The 15,442-nt window shown below is 47.2% G+C and overlaps 1 protein-coding gene across 3 annotated transcripts in view; it reads left to right on the forward strand.

The window, feature by feature from the left end:
• Positions 1–15,442, forward strand: part of PLXNA4 (plexin A4) — a 424,984-nt gene that overhangs the window by 350,829 nt on the left and 58,713 nt on the right. For all 3 annotated transcript variants that reach the window (XM_042052316.1, XM_042052297.1, XM_042052307.1), the window contains exons 13-16: positions 4,054–4,205; positions 4,821–4,938; positions 10,470–10,606; positions 12,196–12,363. In XM_042052316.1, the coding sequence (XP_041908250.1) occupies positions 4,054–4,205; positions 4,821–4,938; positions 10,470–10,606; positions 12,196–12,363 (575 nt within the window). The remainder of the gene's footprint in view (positions 1–4,053; positions 4,206–4,820; positions 4,939–10,469; positions 10,607–12,195; positions 12,364–15,442) is intronic.

Consider the following 15,442-nt stretch of genomic DNA (forward strand, 5'->3'; position numbering starts at 1 on the left):
AACACGAGCAGCCTTTCAATGTGGCCAGGGCCTGATTTACAACCGGGAAAAGTCAGGAGGGAAACGGAAGAGGGAAGATAAGGGGAAATGCAAAAGAGGAAAATCCAACCTCTACAGTGGTGGTTTAGTAGGAATAATTAGGTGGGTTATTTTCCTAGAAAGCAAGGAAGGCTTTTTTTAAGTTGTATTTGATTAAGGTTCAAAAAGTGTGAGTGTCATTTACAAGCCCTAGACCAATGTCTATGCTTGAATATTTTGGGAGAGCAAGGGCTGGGTTGAATCTGTTTTTCCCAGATGTTTCTGAAAATAATCCTTTTCACTGTATTTTGATTCATCTCCCTGTCATTCACCAGCTCTCAAAGCTCTCACTCAGTCGAACTGTTGCAGTTCAGCTCATTCTGATGTTTATGGTTTATTCTGGTGTTTCCAAGGTGGAGATCTCTACTTCACTTGGGTTTATCTGAGACTGGAAATTTTTCCCCCACCTGAACCACCTGAAGTTATGAAACCAAACCCCGCCAGCCAGAAAGGACAGCTACACCTGAAAATTCAACTTTGAGGCCTTGAAAATCACTTGAAGCTGGGGGAAACATTTTTTGAAATATTTTCAGATTCTCAGACCTTGCAAAACATTGATAGAATTTGGTATGGGGAAGCTCATGGATGATCAACTAGAGCAGAAATCCAAAACACGAGAACCCGGCCATGCAGAGGTTCTGAAGGTCCACCCACATTTCTATGCATACTTTGACCCCAACCCTGCATTTTCAGCCTCTTTTTGAACAGCGAATCCCTCATTCTCCACCCTACAGCTCCAGAGAGGCTGTGCTTCAAATTCTGCTGGCATTTCCTCCAACAACTCCCCAAGCTCAAACAGATCATTGCAACACTCTCTCATGAAATATTCCAGCTGCCTGCTGCAATCCTAAGTAGCTCTTGGAAGGCCTTTTTCTGAGCCATTAGCATGGAAGTAATCTCAAGTGACTGGATATATATTGCAGCTAATGGTAGGTCTGGAGCTGTGGGGTGGGAGCATCCAGAGCCTGGAGAGGAGCCAGGGCTGGATCTCTGCAGGGAAGAGGAGGAACAACATGTGTACTCGCACTTGTAGGGGCACTCACAGCCCCTCCAGCACTGATCTCCCCATTTCTGTACCAACTCTGGCATTTACAGAACCACTCAGGGAAATTAAAGGACTTAGAGATTTGCTGAGCCACAAGAACATCCTTCAGGAGTGAGGAGCAGCAGCTGATGTGAGCAGAGAGTGGAAATTGGGATGCAGCTCTGGCTCTTCCAGAGGAAGATGAGGCTTCCTGATAGCTTTTGTTTCCCTGCCTGGATTTTCCTCTCCAAAACTGACAGGTTTTGTTCCATGTTTTTCACCTGTGATTGGAACAGGCTCCTTCTCTCCTGCTGTGAAAACAGCCTGGTAACACCTTGTTTGAATCTATGACAGAGCTATGAAATAGGGCTAAAAAATCTCCCACGTGCTCCTGGGAGAATCCCAGGCCCTCATTTTTAAGGAAATGAGTGGGTTTTGATGCTGGCCTTTACAAATTAAATATTGCCCAGGGAGGGATTCAGTGGTGCTGTGCTGGCTTCAGTCTGGGAAGTTTCCTCTTGATGCTTTTTGAGTCCCAGCAAGAATTTTTTTTTGAAATCTTGTGCTTTAGACAGATATGGAAGGAGGGGGATCACATTTTCACTGAGGTTTTTTGTGACTTCTGCAGTGAAAATTTGGTCTCAAACTCATCCCTAGTTCTGAAAGAAATGGCATTTCTAGCAAGGTGTTCCTTTTCAGCACTACACCTCCTTTTATTTAGGGTAAAAAACACCAGTCATATGAGGAAAAAAAAATCCTCTTTTGGCTGGCTATTAGATGTGGTGCCCATGTTAGTGAGCTCTTTGAATTATGAGTGAGCTCTAATTAACCACAGACCTACCTTTCCTGACACCTACCTTCCAACAGCACATGAAAACCATCTGATCACAAATTTAATTCCACAAAACAGAACCAAAATATTCCATTGGGAGCTCAGTTCTCTTACAAAGCGCGTCTAGTACACAGAAATAAAAATAAAATGTGGGGATTTTAGTTTATGTTTCTTTTTTTCCTTTTGAGAACCTGTTAGATTGCACTTGGTATGGGGATTTATTCCAGCCTTCTGGCATCATTTAGTATGGTGTTTTATCAGGAAAGGATTAACTGACACCGGCAAAATAAGTGTTTCAAAAAGGAAACCTTGCTTGAATAGGTATTTATTGATGATTTGGGATAAAAATATTTGAGAAATGCCATTTTTGGAAAACAGTTTGAATTTTCAATGTTGAATCTCCAACTGATAGTTTCTTCTTGAATAGAAATTTCATTTTCATTCTAGTTTTTTAGGACACCTTCTTCATTTCCTGGAAAATAACCACAAACATTCGTTCCTTCTTCCTTCTTCCTTCTTCTTTTCCTGGAAAACCACCACAAATACCTCCTGGTTCCCTGTAGAGTCAGACATAAGTCACGCTCACTGAGGAGTTGGTTCCCAACACCAAAAATTAATATCCTTAAATTAAATATCCCCTAGCAGTGCCTGGATCTCCCTCCTTTTATTAAACATGGGCCTTCTCAAAATTGCCTTTTGGGTGGGAGTTACACCAACCCTGGTGCCAGGTGGGAATTACACCAAACCTGGGCCAGCCCCGTGATTCCGGTGTTGTTCCAATGCTCAGGACACAGTTCCAATGCTGATTCCCACCTGGCTCTGAACAAGGGTGATGGAGCAAGACCCTGTGAGGGTCTGGTAGAGGGCCAGGCTGGGATGCAAACGTCATTCCAGCAGCCCCCAGGTTGGTTGGGTGCCAGGCTCGGTGCTGGGAAGTTGTCAGGAGCAGCTCTGCTCACGCCAGTGCCTCACCTTCTCCTGCCAACCCAACTGCTACTTCAGGGCATCGCTGCCAGCCCCGGATTCCCACCTGGCAGAGCCAAGGGCCGGTGGGTACAGACCTGACACAGGGAATTCCCCTTTGCTCAGTGCAGATGGAACTGTGCCAGCACTGGCAGATGGCAGCCATGGCATCCTGAGAGGGCAGCAGGGAATGCCCTGTGAGGGAAGTGTTTGAACCCCCTTCAAGCAGGCAGTTGTGTGGTGAAGTGGGCACAGGGAGCACTTGGAAGGGCAGCATGGAGATAATTAAGGGCCAGCCCCGTGATTCCGGTGTTGTTCCAATGCTCAGGACACAGTTCCAACGCTGATTCCCACCTGGCTCTGAACAAGGATGATGGAGCAAGACCCTGCGAGGGTCTGGTAGAGGGCCAGGCTGGGATGCAAACATCATTCCAGCAGCCCCCAGGTTGGTTGGGATGGTTGCTCATCTCCTGCTGGGGCTCAGAGGCCTCCTGCTCCACAAATAATCTGTCCCTACTCCCTGCCTGCCCTTCCAATGGCTCCAGCTCTCCCCTGAGGGAAACTGGAGCTCTTTCAGGAAGAGATGTTGGCACAGAGCAGCTGCTGCTGCCATCTCAGTCACCATGCACCTACTCCACACCTAAGCTGACACCCTATTCCTGCTGTGGCTTGGCTGGTTTTATTCCAGGTGGACACTTTTAGCCAAGTTTCTGATGTGTGACCATTACCTGCCTCCAGAAGAGATCAAAGCCTCCATGTGCTTTGGGCCAGGAATTTAGGATTTCAAATGACTGGCTCAACTCCTTATGCTCTTGTCTTGTTCTTTCTCCTATTTCTTTCCACCATGTCCCTCTCATGCCTTTCCATGGCTCACGTCTACGAAGTGCAGAGCTCAGCTGCAGCACCAAAAATCCCTGCTCCTGCCTAGAAAACATCTTCTACTCATCTCTGGATGTTTTACAAGTAGCTAAAAGAGAGTAAATAAGGTCTGGGGCAGAATTCTGCGTTCTCTGAGTATCTGAAGTAGGTTTGTTCCCTCACTTGTTCAGCATTTATGAGTGTCTCTAGTAATCCCAAAAAATCATCTGTTTCTTCTCCTGAGAGGGTTCTGGTGCCTGGTTTGATTGTTCTCCTTTCTCTTGGCTTGTTTCCCCAGATCAACCCTGTGACGGGCCCTCGTGAGGGAGGCACCAAAGTGACCATCCGTGGGGAGAACCTGGGGCTGGAATTCCGGGATATCGCGTCCCACGTCAAAGTGGCTGGCGTGGAGTGCAAGCCACTGGTGGAAGGGTACATCCCAGCAGAGCAGTAAGTTGGGTGTGTGGCAGAGCAAAGGCCACAGCACACCTAATGACATTGCTACCTGTAGGGCTTTCCAAGGGATCCATTCCAACCTGGGAACTGAGGAACGGAAGAGGCCATTCCTTACATACAGCTCAGGATAATCCATTTATTTAATAATCCATTTATTACTCTGTTTGGATTGCATATTTAGGTAATCCTCATGGCAAATGCCCTAAAGTTATCCTGTTTTTCACCAAGGAGTCACCCCAAGGTGTTTAATTCCAGTTTGGAGGGTGGCAATCCTGAAAAGCCTCTCGCTAAGTGCAGGAGTGATCATTAAACCTTAGTGCTGCCTCCACCATGCCAGACTGGAGTTAAGAGGGATGGAGCCAGACCTCAGCACAGCATTTCTCTGTGTATTTAAGTGGATTTACACCACCTCAGCACCTGTCCCAGCCAGAAGCCACCACTTTCTAAAGAATAACTTAGTCCACAGTTTGGGTTCTGGATGGGACAGAAGAGGCTGGGTTAATCTACAGTCCATCCCCCAGCGCTGTGGGCTCTTTGCTCCAACTCCATGTTACCAGCACCACCAAACCATCCCTCAAACTCTGCTCATGGTTGGTGTTCTCCCCTCAGGATCGTGTGTGAGATGGGGGAGGCCAAGCCCAGCCAGCACGCCGGATTCGTGGAAATCTGCGTGGCTGAGTGCAAACCAGAGTTCATGGCCAGGTCTTCACAGCTCTACTACTTCATGGTAAGGTCCTGAAAAATGTTCTGCTTGGCTTTGGTCCCCTTTGCTCCCTCTGTCCATTGTCCTTCACCACGCTGAGCCTCCGAGCTCTTCACTGCCATTCTGGGTGCACCAAACTGTTCATTCCATTTCCTTTCAACATCTTGTTCCAAGCAAAAATAGCCAGTCTAATTAAAGTTTTAACAACCTAATAATAGTCCAGATTATTAGTCCAGTTACAGTTCTATGCGGCCATGATCCAAATTAGTACAGAAAATTCTCATTAATAGTTAAAAGTGCTGTGCAGGAAAGGAAAAAAAAGCTAAAAAAGGGAAAAACTTCCCTAGTATCTTTTTTTTTTTGGTGTGATGCTCCTGCTGCCAGCACCCCTATGGCTGGAGCCACCAGTGTCCTCCAGAAGAAACTTGGGGGTTGCCACTACTCATTACTACCCTGAGATCTTCAGCAACAGGAGCGCGATGGTCTTGATTTGGTTTCTTTCTCCTCACTCTTGGATTCCCCCAGGTGTTTCTTCATTCCCTCCATGCCAGGAGCACTGTGATGATCCAGCTCAGGCTACTGGTGAGCTGTAGGATGTGACTGGGGCTCAGTGCTGGTGGGCAACTGCTTTGGATACTCCATGATGAAATGAGAGACACCTGCAAGCTTGAGCTTCAGTTCAAGTGCAAACACGTTGTACACTTGGCTTGAGCTTTTTTCCTCCTTTCTGATGACGTTCCTTGTCCAAGAGACCTGATTATTCCTCCAAGGCCCCTTGCTGGGGACATGCAAGCATTGTCTGGCCTTGATCTGTGCAGATCTGTGCAGGTTTGAGATAAGAGGGTCCCTTTGTTCCCATCAAAAGCTCTCAACTCCTACAAGGGAATGGGTCTCTTCTGAAATTATTCACATGCCTGAGCATTTCTTTATGGTGAAGGGAACTTGTAATGAATGCAAATGTCTTGGATTCCCCCCTCGAGCTACAGAAATTTCTCTGTTCTCTGCTTTCCGATGTCGCGCAGGTGTTGCGGTGGCGGGGGCAGAGAAACACCTTGAGAGAAAGCCCCTACCAGGCAGCCAGAAGGGCTCTTTCCAGGACATTACACTTCAACGTGTCACCTTTGCTACTCTTGGAATTACTGTCTGGTCTTGATCATCCGTGTCCATCTGTGACAGCTTTTCCCTCTGCTTGGCGCCTTCCCGGCTGCCAGGGCACGAGCATGAAGTCAACAGGGTTTTCTCTGCTGAATACCTCGATATCTTTGTGCTAGACAAGAAACCCCCCCAAAAATACAGACACTCTCCAGCCTGCCTATCATATTCCCTCTCCCGTGTCCGGTGCTTTCACAGTTGGAGCTGTGTTTTTTTGGCTTCCTCAGATTTTTCTGCCAGGAGGGCAGAGATGCTGTTGCAGGAATCTCAACGTGCCTTGGCATCCTGCAGCAGTGCGTGGCAGCTTGAAGGGAAAGAAGCTGTTTGAAAGCCAAGGAAGGGCATCACCTGGGACATAAATGTCATTTTCTGACTCATAGCAAATCTTCTGGAAAATTGCTTTTCAAGAGTTTTGAAGGAAAACTTGGTCAAAGTTGGCCAATAGGTTCAGCCTTCCCCTGTCCTGCAAGAATTGGAAGAGATAATGGTTTGGACTCAACAGAGTATTTCATGCCAGTGTTTTAAGAAAGAGGTGGCTTAGTTTAGAAATGCTACCCACCTTTCTTCCCCACCTTTCTAACCAGAACTTTTCAATTCAAATAGCTGCTCATTTGTTTTAAACTCATCTGTGATCAAAACCTGCAAATTGCATTACAAAGTGCAATAAGCCAAGAGGGAAACTAAACGGAAATGAAATTTATGATGATCTAAATGAAATTTATTTTTTTACAGTTATTCATTTTCTTGCCGTGATTATTGCCCCAGTCTTTCAATGAAAAAAATATTACATTCACTTCTCAGTTCAGGTGCTGAAGAAATTTTGCCTTTATTCTGGCTTTGGATGAAAATATTGTGTCTCAGTGCAGGTGTTGTGGGCTACTCTACATTTCTTCTGGGTCTGCTCCTAAAATCTTTGCTTTGGAGAGCATTTCCCACCCATCCCTTTCATTTTTTCCCCTCTTGCTGCTACTGTGGAATATCTAGAAAGGAAACCCAGGTGCACAAGCTGTGTTTGAGTCACATCTTGCTCTTGCCTTGTTCCCAGGAGGAATGGAATGGGAACCAAGGTCTTGACAAGCTCTGTGGGGTCAGTTTAGACCCAGCTCTGATGGTGCTTCTCTGTGGAAAACCTATGTGCAGGAGATACTGGAGGAAAGAAAGGGTTGGGAGACGAGGAAAGTAGGTAAAATCCTAGAAAGATGCAGAAAATTTCCTGTCCTCTTTCCCTTGTCACTCACCATCCTATCACCAACCCACAAGACCCTCTTTGCATTTTCCACCACCTTGCACCAGTGAGGAAATGGTGAATAGTCTGGAGTTTTGCTGTGAATGTGCTGTGCAATATTTATGAAGGCCACTGTGAATAATTAATGGTTGATCACAACTTTGAAAGCTGAGCCACAAACCCATTTGTAAGATTGGCCCGAGACACAGCAGCGCTTTGCCAAGGAACATTTCTGGTGTGGCCTCTGAGGATCCTCAAAAGGCCATGGCTGCTTTATCTGCCCCAAGGAGAGGGCAGGGAACCCACCCAGAGGTGGGACAAAGGTCTTTTGGGTCTTTAACTCGAATGCTCCTCTCTGATTTTTGAATCAGATACTACTGCTGTGCTGTTGTGAGGTTTGGGCAGCAAGGTGGCCATTCTCAACCCATTTTCTCCCAGGTGGGAGGTCGCCCCCCAGCATCAGCCATCACGGTCAGCAGGAATTTGCACTGGTGGAGGTGTCCATCAACAAGGGAGTTGCCAAGGAGTAGCACCGAAGTGCATCTTTTGCATTTCCATACTCTTCCTGTGTTTTTTATCCCACTAAAAGAGAATGGTAGAGAATATTCCCAGAAAATCACACTCCAGGCTTGGGGCAGAGGGTCTGGAAAGCTGCCCAGTGGAAAAGAACCTGGGGGTGATGGTCAACAGTGGCTGAACATGAGGCCAGATGTGTCCAGGTGGGCAAGAGGCCGATGGCAACTGGATTGTATCAGGAATAGTGTGGCCAGCAGGACAAGGGCAGTGCCCATCCCACTGTGCTGGGCACTGCTGAGGCCCCACCTCAAGTCCTGGATCCAGTTTTGGGCTCCTCCGGGAAGGGAATCGAGCTGGGGAAGGGTCTGGAGCCTCAGGAGAGGCTGAGGGAGCTGGGAAAGGGGCTCAGCCTGGAGCAAAGGAGGCTCCGGGGGGACCTTGTGGCTCTGCACAAGTCCCTGACAGGAGGGGGCAGCCGGGGGGGTCGGGCTCTGCTCGCAGGGAACAGGGACAGGAGAGAGGGAATGGCCTCAAGTTGTGTCAGGTTTATATTGGATATTGGGAAAATTCTTTGATGAAAAGGTTGTCAATCACTGACACAGGCTGCCCATGGAAGTGGTGGAATCATTGTCCCTGGAAGTGTTGAAGAAACATGTAGATGTTGTCCTCAGAGATGTGCTTTAGTGGTGAATTTGGAAATGCTGGGTTAATGCTTGGACTTGCTGATCTTAGGGGTCTTTTCCAACCTCAAAAACTCCATGATTCTGAGTATAAAACCAGCTTCCAAACCACTAGGTGAAAACCAGCCAGCTTTAAACACAAAAAGTGCCCAGCTCTGACAACGGATCCTTCTACAGAGCTGTGAGTCTGATGTTCATGTTCTGCCCTTCCTCCAAGACCTGCATTTTGAATAGGAGCAAAATGGAAAAATGGAAATCTTGCCACTGTTTTTCAAAATGATTAAACCAGAGGGGCCGGGAACAGAGGTGGCTCTGAGTGTGTGAGAGTGGGAGCTGCGGTGTGTGTCAGGTGGTTTTATAAACATGGATTAATGGTCTCCAAAGCTCAATAAGGTGACTGTGTGATGTACCTGCTCGTTCAGAGGAGCTGAGAGCTTCAAGCACTTGTGTCATCATTCTTAAAGAGAGGGGGAAAGAAATAATCTTCATTTAAATGCATATAGTAGCTTTTCACTTGGGACTGAATGGAAAGTTTTTCTATTAAAATGCAAATGAAAGAATAAACTGTAACTCCAAATTTCTCCCTGAATATTGATGTCTCCTCTCTGCATTGTGGTAACAGGGTGATCTGTGCCTTCAGAGTGCGAGTATTTTATCTTGATTTGGGGAAGAAGGGAGGGTAGCAGGGTAAGAAAAAGAGTTTTAGATTTGGGGCCTCTAAAGGAATTGTGCACCTTTTCGATATATTAACACAGCCCTGTGTCAGGCTTGGAAAAGAGGCTCAGAAAATCAGCAGGAAAAGGGAAAAGGTGTTCAGCTGGGCAGTGCTGCTTTTGTGGCTGTGGGATTTCAGAGGACACCTTGACAGGAGCATCACCATCAAGTTGAGTCAGTGCAGGACAGTTCGAGGCTGTCTCAACATCCAAGTCTGATAAGAAGAGAAAGATTTAGGGTCATGTGTGGGCATTTTGCACCAGGGCAGGTTCAGGTTGGACATCAGGAGGAATTTCTTCATGGAAAGGGTTGTTGAACATTGGAATTTCACCAGGAGGTGATGGAGTCCCATCCCTAGATGTGTTCAAAGAACAGCTGGATGTGCTCTGTTCTGGGTGTCAAGGTGGGGATTGGTCACAACTTGGATTTGATGATCTTGGAGGTCTTTTCCAAACTCACTGGTTCTGGGATCCTGTGTGGGAGAGGCAAGAATGAACTCAGATGCTCTGCTGAGCTCTCCTCCATCCAAGGGGGAATGGCTTCCCACAGCCAGGGGGCAGGGTTAGATGGGATATTGGGAAGAAATTTTTGTCTGTGAGGGTTGTGGGGCCAGGGAATCTGTGGCTGCCCCTGGATCCCTGGAAGCGTCCAAGGCCAGGATGGATGGGGCTTGGAGCAACCTGGGAGAGTGGAAGGTGTCCCTGACCATGGCTGGGGGTGGGATTGGATGATCTTTAAGGTCCCTTCCAACCCTAATCATTCTCTCATTCTGAGACTCAATGAAGTTGAGTGATCTTTTCAAGACCAAACCATCATTTGTGAGTTCCGCAGTTTGGAGCTGGAGATTCCCCATTAAGATCCAATCAAACCAGTTCAAAGCCTGAGTTATCCTGCAGAGCTGGTGTTGTGTGACAGCAAAAAGACCCCTGAGCTGTGCCAAACAAGCAGTGGAGATGGGACTCAGGTGCTCCAGGCATGGAACTCTTTGTAAGAGTATTTCTGAGTGGGTACAAGGGCAGAACTGATTTTGGAGGGGTGAGAACCGACTGAGGTTGGATCTGAATTCATCCCACCGAACTTGGCATTTGAGCAGAGGGTCTCTGACAGGACCAGTATCACCCCAGAATCCTTTATCTGCTGGAAGACATGGCCAACTTCAGAAGTCCTGATCAATCCTTGGAGTGCCTCCCTCTCTCCACCACTAACAGGGGAGGGAAAGTCCCTCTGCTCCTCTGCTGTGTTTCCAACACCTCCTTTTGCCTCCACAGACTCTGACCCTCTCTGACCTGAAGCCGAAGCGAGGACCAGTGTCGGGTGGCACGCAGGTGACAATCACAGGCAACAACCTCAACGCGGGAAGCAACGTCATCGTGACCTTTGGGCGACAACCCTGCCTCTTCTACAGGTACAGATGAGCCCTTCCTGCTGCTCATGTGTGAGTGTGAAAGATTAAATGCCAATTAAAGTCAAGAGACTTCTCCTGCAGCCCCAACACCCTGTCCCTCAAGTGCCTCCTTTGCCCACGTCCACGTCTACACAGCAACGGGACTTGTGCATTCTGCACCATGCACAGCCTTGCTGGGTGTGTTTTGGGGAGAGAAAATAGGATTTATTTCATTGTTTTGACTGGTATTTGATGTGCTTTTTCCTGTGGCCTCTTGTCAAATTTCAGTACAATTCTCCACGGTCCTGCGCTCTGCTACTTGCTCTGGGAGTGTGTCGTTTAAAAGATTCATTTTCATGTCCCCACTTTAGTAGAGGTGACAAAGAAAATCTGACAACATCAGTTCGAAGTACTAAACCACCTCCCTTTTATCCCAGAACAGTGCTAAGAAATGGATGATTTGCAACATTTTAGCTCTGGGTTGGCTCCTGTTCAATCGTGCTTCAGAGAGGCTTAATGTCAGTGTTACCTGCTGGATGTTCCCTGATCCCTGTGAGAATGAGCCTGAATCCCATTCCCAGGGGCTCCTGCAGCTCAAAACTACCCAAGGCAACACATTTTGTTGCCAGTAGTGATGGGGGCTGAAGATGAAGTTGGCACATTTCTCCCAAATATGTCCTTGGCACAGGAAGGGCTCATTCACAGGAGACCTGGGAGCACTGGCCTGGGGCAATGCCCTTCCCTCTCCTGACTGGGGATCTTCTTTAGCTGCCTGTCATGACTGTGGAGCGATCCAGCATCCAAAATTCATCAGGGTGAAGTCACAGCTTGTGAGTTGAAATGCCAAGTGGGAGCTACAGCTGCTTGGAGATGCTCACTGCGGAGTTGAAGAATTTTAGGAGGGATTAAGCACTGTCTTTCAGGGGAATTTAGAGGGCATCTGAGGGTGCAGTCAGTGAAGGTGACTTACACCTCCATTTTAGGGGTATGAGATGGGGATGCATCACAAATCACAGGACTGGGGAGACTGAGGATGTTGGATGTTTGATTTTTGACTCATTTTGAAAGGAATGCAGACCTGGAGCTGGTTTTGACTCCTGCCAAAAAGGAAAGGTTTATGCAGAATCTTCTTTAAATGTAATCATAAAATGCTTCCCACTGTATTAGCACTTCCAAAGGTCCCAGGCACACTGGAAACTGCACTTAAACAAGGCTTACAGTCCTAATGCAAAGTAAACTTTATGATCCCAGACTGCAAAGCTGAGGTGCAAACACCCCTTTTATGAGCTGCTGCTGCACGTCTGCCGGCAGGAAGGAAACATCCATCAAACATTTAATCACAGGGAAATACTTCTGGAGACTGCCCTTAGGGTTAAGATTTTACTCTGAGACCCAAGAGATGAGGGCTCTTGTGGTTTTATTTAAACCAGTGAAAAGGCAATGCCACTTCCCCAGACACTGCTACAGGAACATAAATGGTTCACACTGAGTTTCACCTCTTCAGTGCATAGGTTTAGATCACAGGACATAAGAATAAGTAGTTGGGTTCTTTTTGACACCATTTTGCTGCTGGTAGCACCTGGTTCACATTTACTTTCTCCTCCCCTCAGGAGGTCCACCAAGCACATTGTCTGTAACACCACGGCCTCCTATGAAGGCTTTGAGAAGGTGAAGGTGTCTGTGAGAGTGGACAAGGCCAAGATCCACCAGGAGCTGCACTATGAATATGTAGAGGATCCCACCATCCTGAGGATCGAGCCTGAGTGGAGCATCTTCAGGTGAGCCTCCCATGGGAGCCCTCTCCGTGTTCCCATGGTTTTTTAAAGGAGCACTGCTGTGATAACTTTGGTCCTTGGTGTAGAAAACTGCTTTCCAAGCATTGTGTCCACCAAGAATTTGCGCAGAGATACTTCCGAAAGCCAAATAGATCCCAAAGCCAATAGATTCCCATAGCCAAGTAGGGATGCATTAGAGTGAAACGACACTGAACGATCAGTGTTTGTAAATATATAAATGTATATATAATATATAGGTTAATTTTAGAACAATTTGGTGGCAGAGGAGAACAGGTATGTGGCCATTTTGGTTGTTATTATCACTAGCAATATGAAAATATAAAAGCCTAAAAATATCCCATAAGAAAATGCATAAGAAAGAGAAGGAAAGGATGAGAGTAGAAAGATTGCGCCACTCACAGGCCTCACAAAACTTGGTGGTTGCAATTTCAATGTCTGTTGGTTGAAGTGATGGTCACAGACAGGATCCATCAGATGACAAGGGGCATCCCAAAGAAACAATGAAGAAAATCCCCAGAACACAACCTCTGCTGGGTTTATATTCACTCAGGTTCAGGTGGGATCACCCAGGTACCTCCCCTGGAGTGGGAGTTTCCCACTGGATGATGGAAACTTGTGGGTCAGGGACACCTGGATGATGGAATGTTGTGGATCAGAGGACACTTTGGGAAGCTTTGACACCTTCAAAGGCAACACAGCTGCCTCTTGCATCAGCCCAGTTGGCTCCACTATGTCCCATCATGGCCCATCAGCAGCATCAGCACCTTCAGGCTCTGTGTGGATGTCCTGGCACTGCCCAGGCACGGGAGTTATCACAGCTGAGTTCACTTGATAAGGACAAAGAGACCAAGTTCCCTCCTCCCAGGGTTTGCCTCTTTCCTTATCTGGTCCAACACCAGCTGCAGCCTGAGCTGGGCTGTGCTCCCCCCTAGGTGGGTGCTTTGCACCTCGGCAGCTTCCCCTGAACCTTTGAGCCACCAGCATCCCAGTGTCTCTTCCAGTGTCACATTCTTCTCCCTAGACCTGGGAGGACTGGACAATAGTATGACATTTATCTTATCCCAGGTTCCCTCCACGCTTCAAATTCTGTTTGTAGGTGTATTTGGGGAGGGGTGGCTTCGGTGGTCGCAGATGAGCAGCGGCTTCTTTGCAGTTTGCTCCAGTGGGCAAAAGCCCTTCCATGATTTTAGCAACGTGTAAGCCATGAACCATTTCAGTCTCTCACAGTTTGCAAGCTGCAATTCCTACCTTTCCCACAGCCTTCATGGACTTGAAATACCTACATTTCCCGCAGCCTTCATGGACTAGATGCCTCAGGACTGAGCACTGCCTGTTTGGCCATGGTGCCTGAAAGCCCCAGGGCTCTGTCCCGAGATGAAACACAATGGGAGCCCTGCTCCCTGCCCTATCCAAGAGCCTTTCTCCTCGTTAGGGATCCCTTTTTCTCTTCACCCCCTTGATGCTGCTTTGGTGAATTCACAGGGTTCACATGAAGGTGCCTGAGAGCAGCGTTTGCCCTGGTTGTGGAAGGCATCAAAGTGATACCCAAATTCTCAGAAGCCTGGAGAAATTGCCTCGGGAAGGGAGAAATTGGTCATTAAATGCACTGGTATTTCCTTGAAAAGATACAAAATAAGAAATCTTAGTCTCCTCTCATTCATCCACGGCAGCTCTCTGCTTCCCTGTCAAACTGGACTGATTGGAGTCTCTGGGGATTAGGAGCAGGGCTTGTAAATCCCCCCATTTCACCTCCCATCCCAAAGATGTTTTCACAAATCAATTAGTGCCTTTAATTACCATGAGGGAATTTACTGATTTAGCCAGATTGAGCCTTTGCACGTTGGGCTTGAAGCTTTAGTGTCGGGATTTTCCATTTGGGGCTTTTATTTTCAGTCAGAGTCCAGGTTATCAGTGAAATGAGAAATCACTTTACTCCCTTACAAAGCGAGTTCAGTCCTGCTTAAAAGGTGCAAGATTGACAGCCTAGGAGGGTGAATTCCCAAATATCCTCTGGAAAACTGCAGAACCGTCCTCTAGCTGGCCTCAGGTCTGACTGGGATGTGAGGAGTTCTCCAGAGCCTGTTTGCTCCTTAGTTTCTCTGCTGAAGCTGCCAGTCAGAGGTGGAGAATCAGCCAAGGAGATGCCTCAGGTGTTGTTGGCAAAGTTTTGCCCAGCCTGGAGGTGCAGGGACTCTGTGTCCCATGGCTGGCTGGGTAGGATCTCCCATCCCAGCTCCCAAAATAATGGAAATCAAGGTGAGGTGCTTGTTTAGGGGGTAGCAGCTTATCTGGGAGGTGTGTAGCTGCTAGGATGGATGGCTGGGACTGCATTTGTCTCATCATTCATGGAATCATTAGGATTGGAAAAGACCTCTAAGATCATTGAGTCCAATTCTCAACCCAGCACTGCCATGTTCACCACTAAAACATATCCCCAGCTGACACATCCAAACACCTCTTGAACACTTCCAGGGATGATTTGAGCATTTCCAGGGATGGAACATTTTTTTGGTGTAACCTCTCCCCTTTGCTTTCTTCAGTGTCTGAAAAAAGGAAGCATCAACTGGAGCATCAACAGATGCCCCGTTTTTCCCAAACCTACCCAATTTCATCCTCTTTCTTTAGCACTTCTGAGTCACTCCAAAGGTTCACAACCTTGGAGAGAGAAGATGGATTATCCAGGACCACCATGGGGGTTCAGGGTGTCAGGGACAGTTTTAGGCACTATAACTGTGGGGCTGAGCTGTTCCCAGGGAGAGATGATTGCTGCTAAACCAGCTTTGCAAAACCAGTCAATGCAAATACCAAGCCTGGCTTAAAACCTTTCCAAGTGCCATTTTTCAAGACAATAAAGAAAAGATTACTGCTAACTTACTTCCATAGCCAAAAAACAAAATGCAAACAAAAAAAAAGAGTCATGCTGGGCTGGCAAGTAAATAAAATTTTCTGATTTTATGAGGGTCCATTAATACTTTTGATCTGGGTTTGATTTGAGTTACATCCAGCAATTACCTGAGTCTGCAGGCAGAAAATGATACTCAGGGTCTTTTGGGGCAATAAA

This window comes from Corvus kubaryi, unplaced genomic scaffold, assembly GCF_017639235.1.
Source record: "Corvus kubaryi isolate FWS band 111438036 unplaced genomic scaffold, C.kubaryi_AGA036_p1.0 135, whole genome shotgun sequence".
NCBI lineage: Eukaryota > Metazoa > Chordata > Aves > Passeriformes > Corvidae > Corvus > Corvus kubaryi.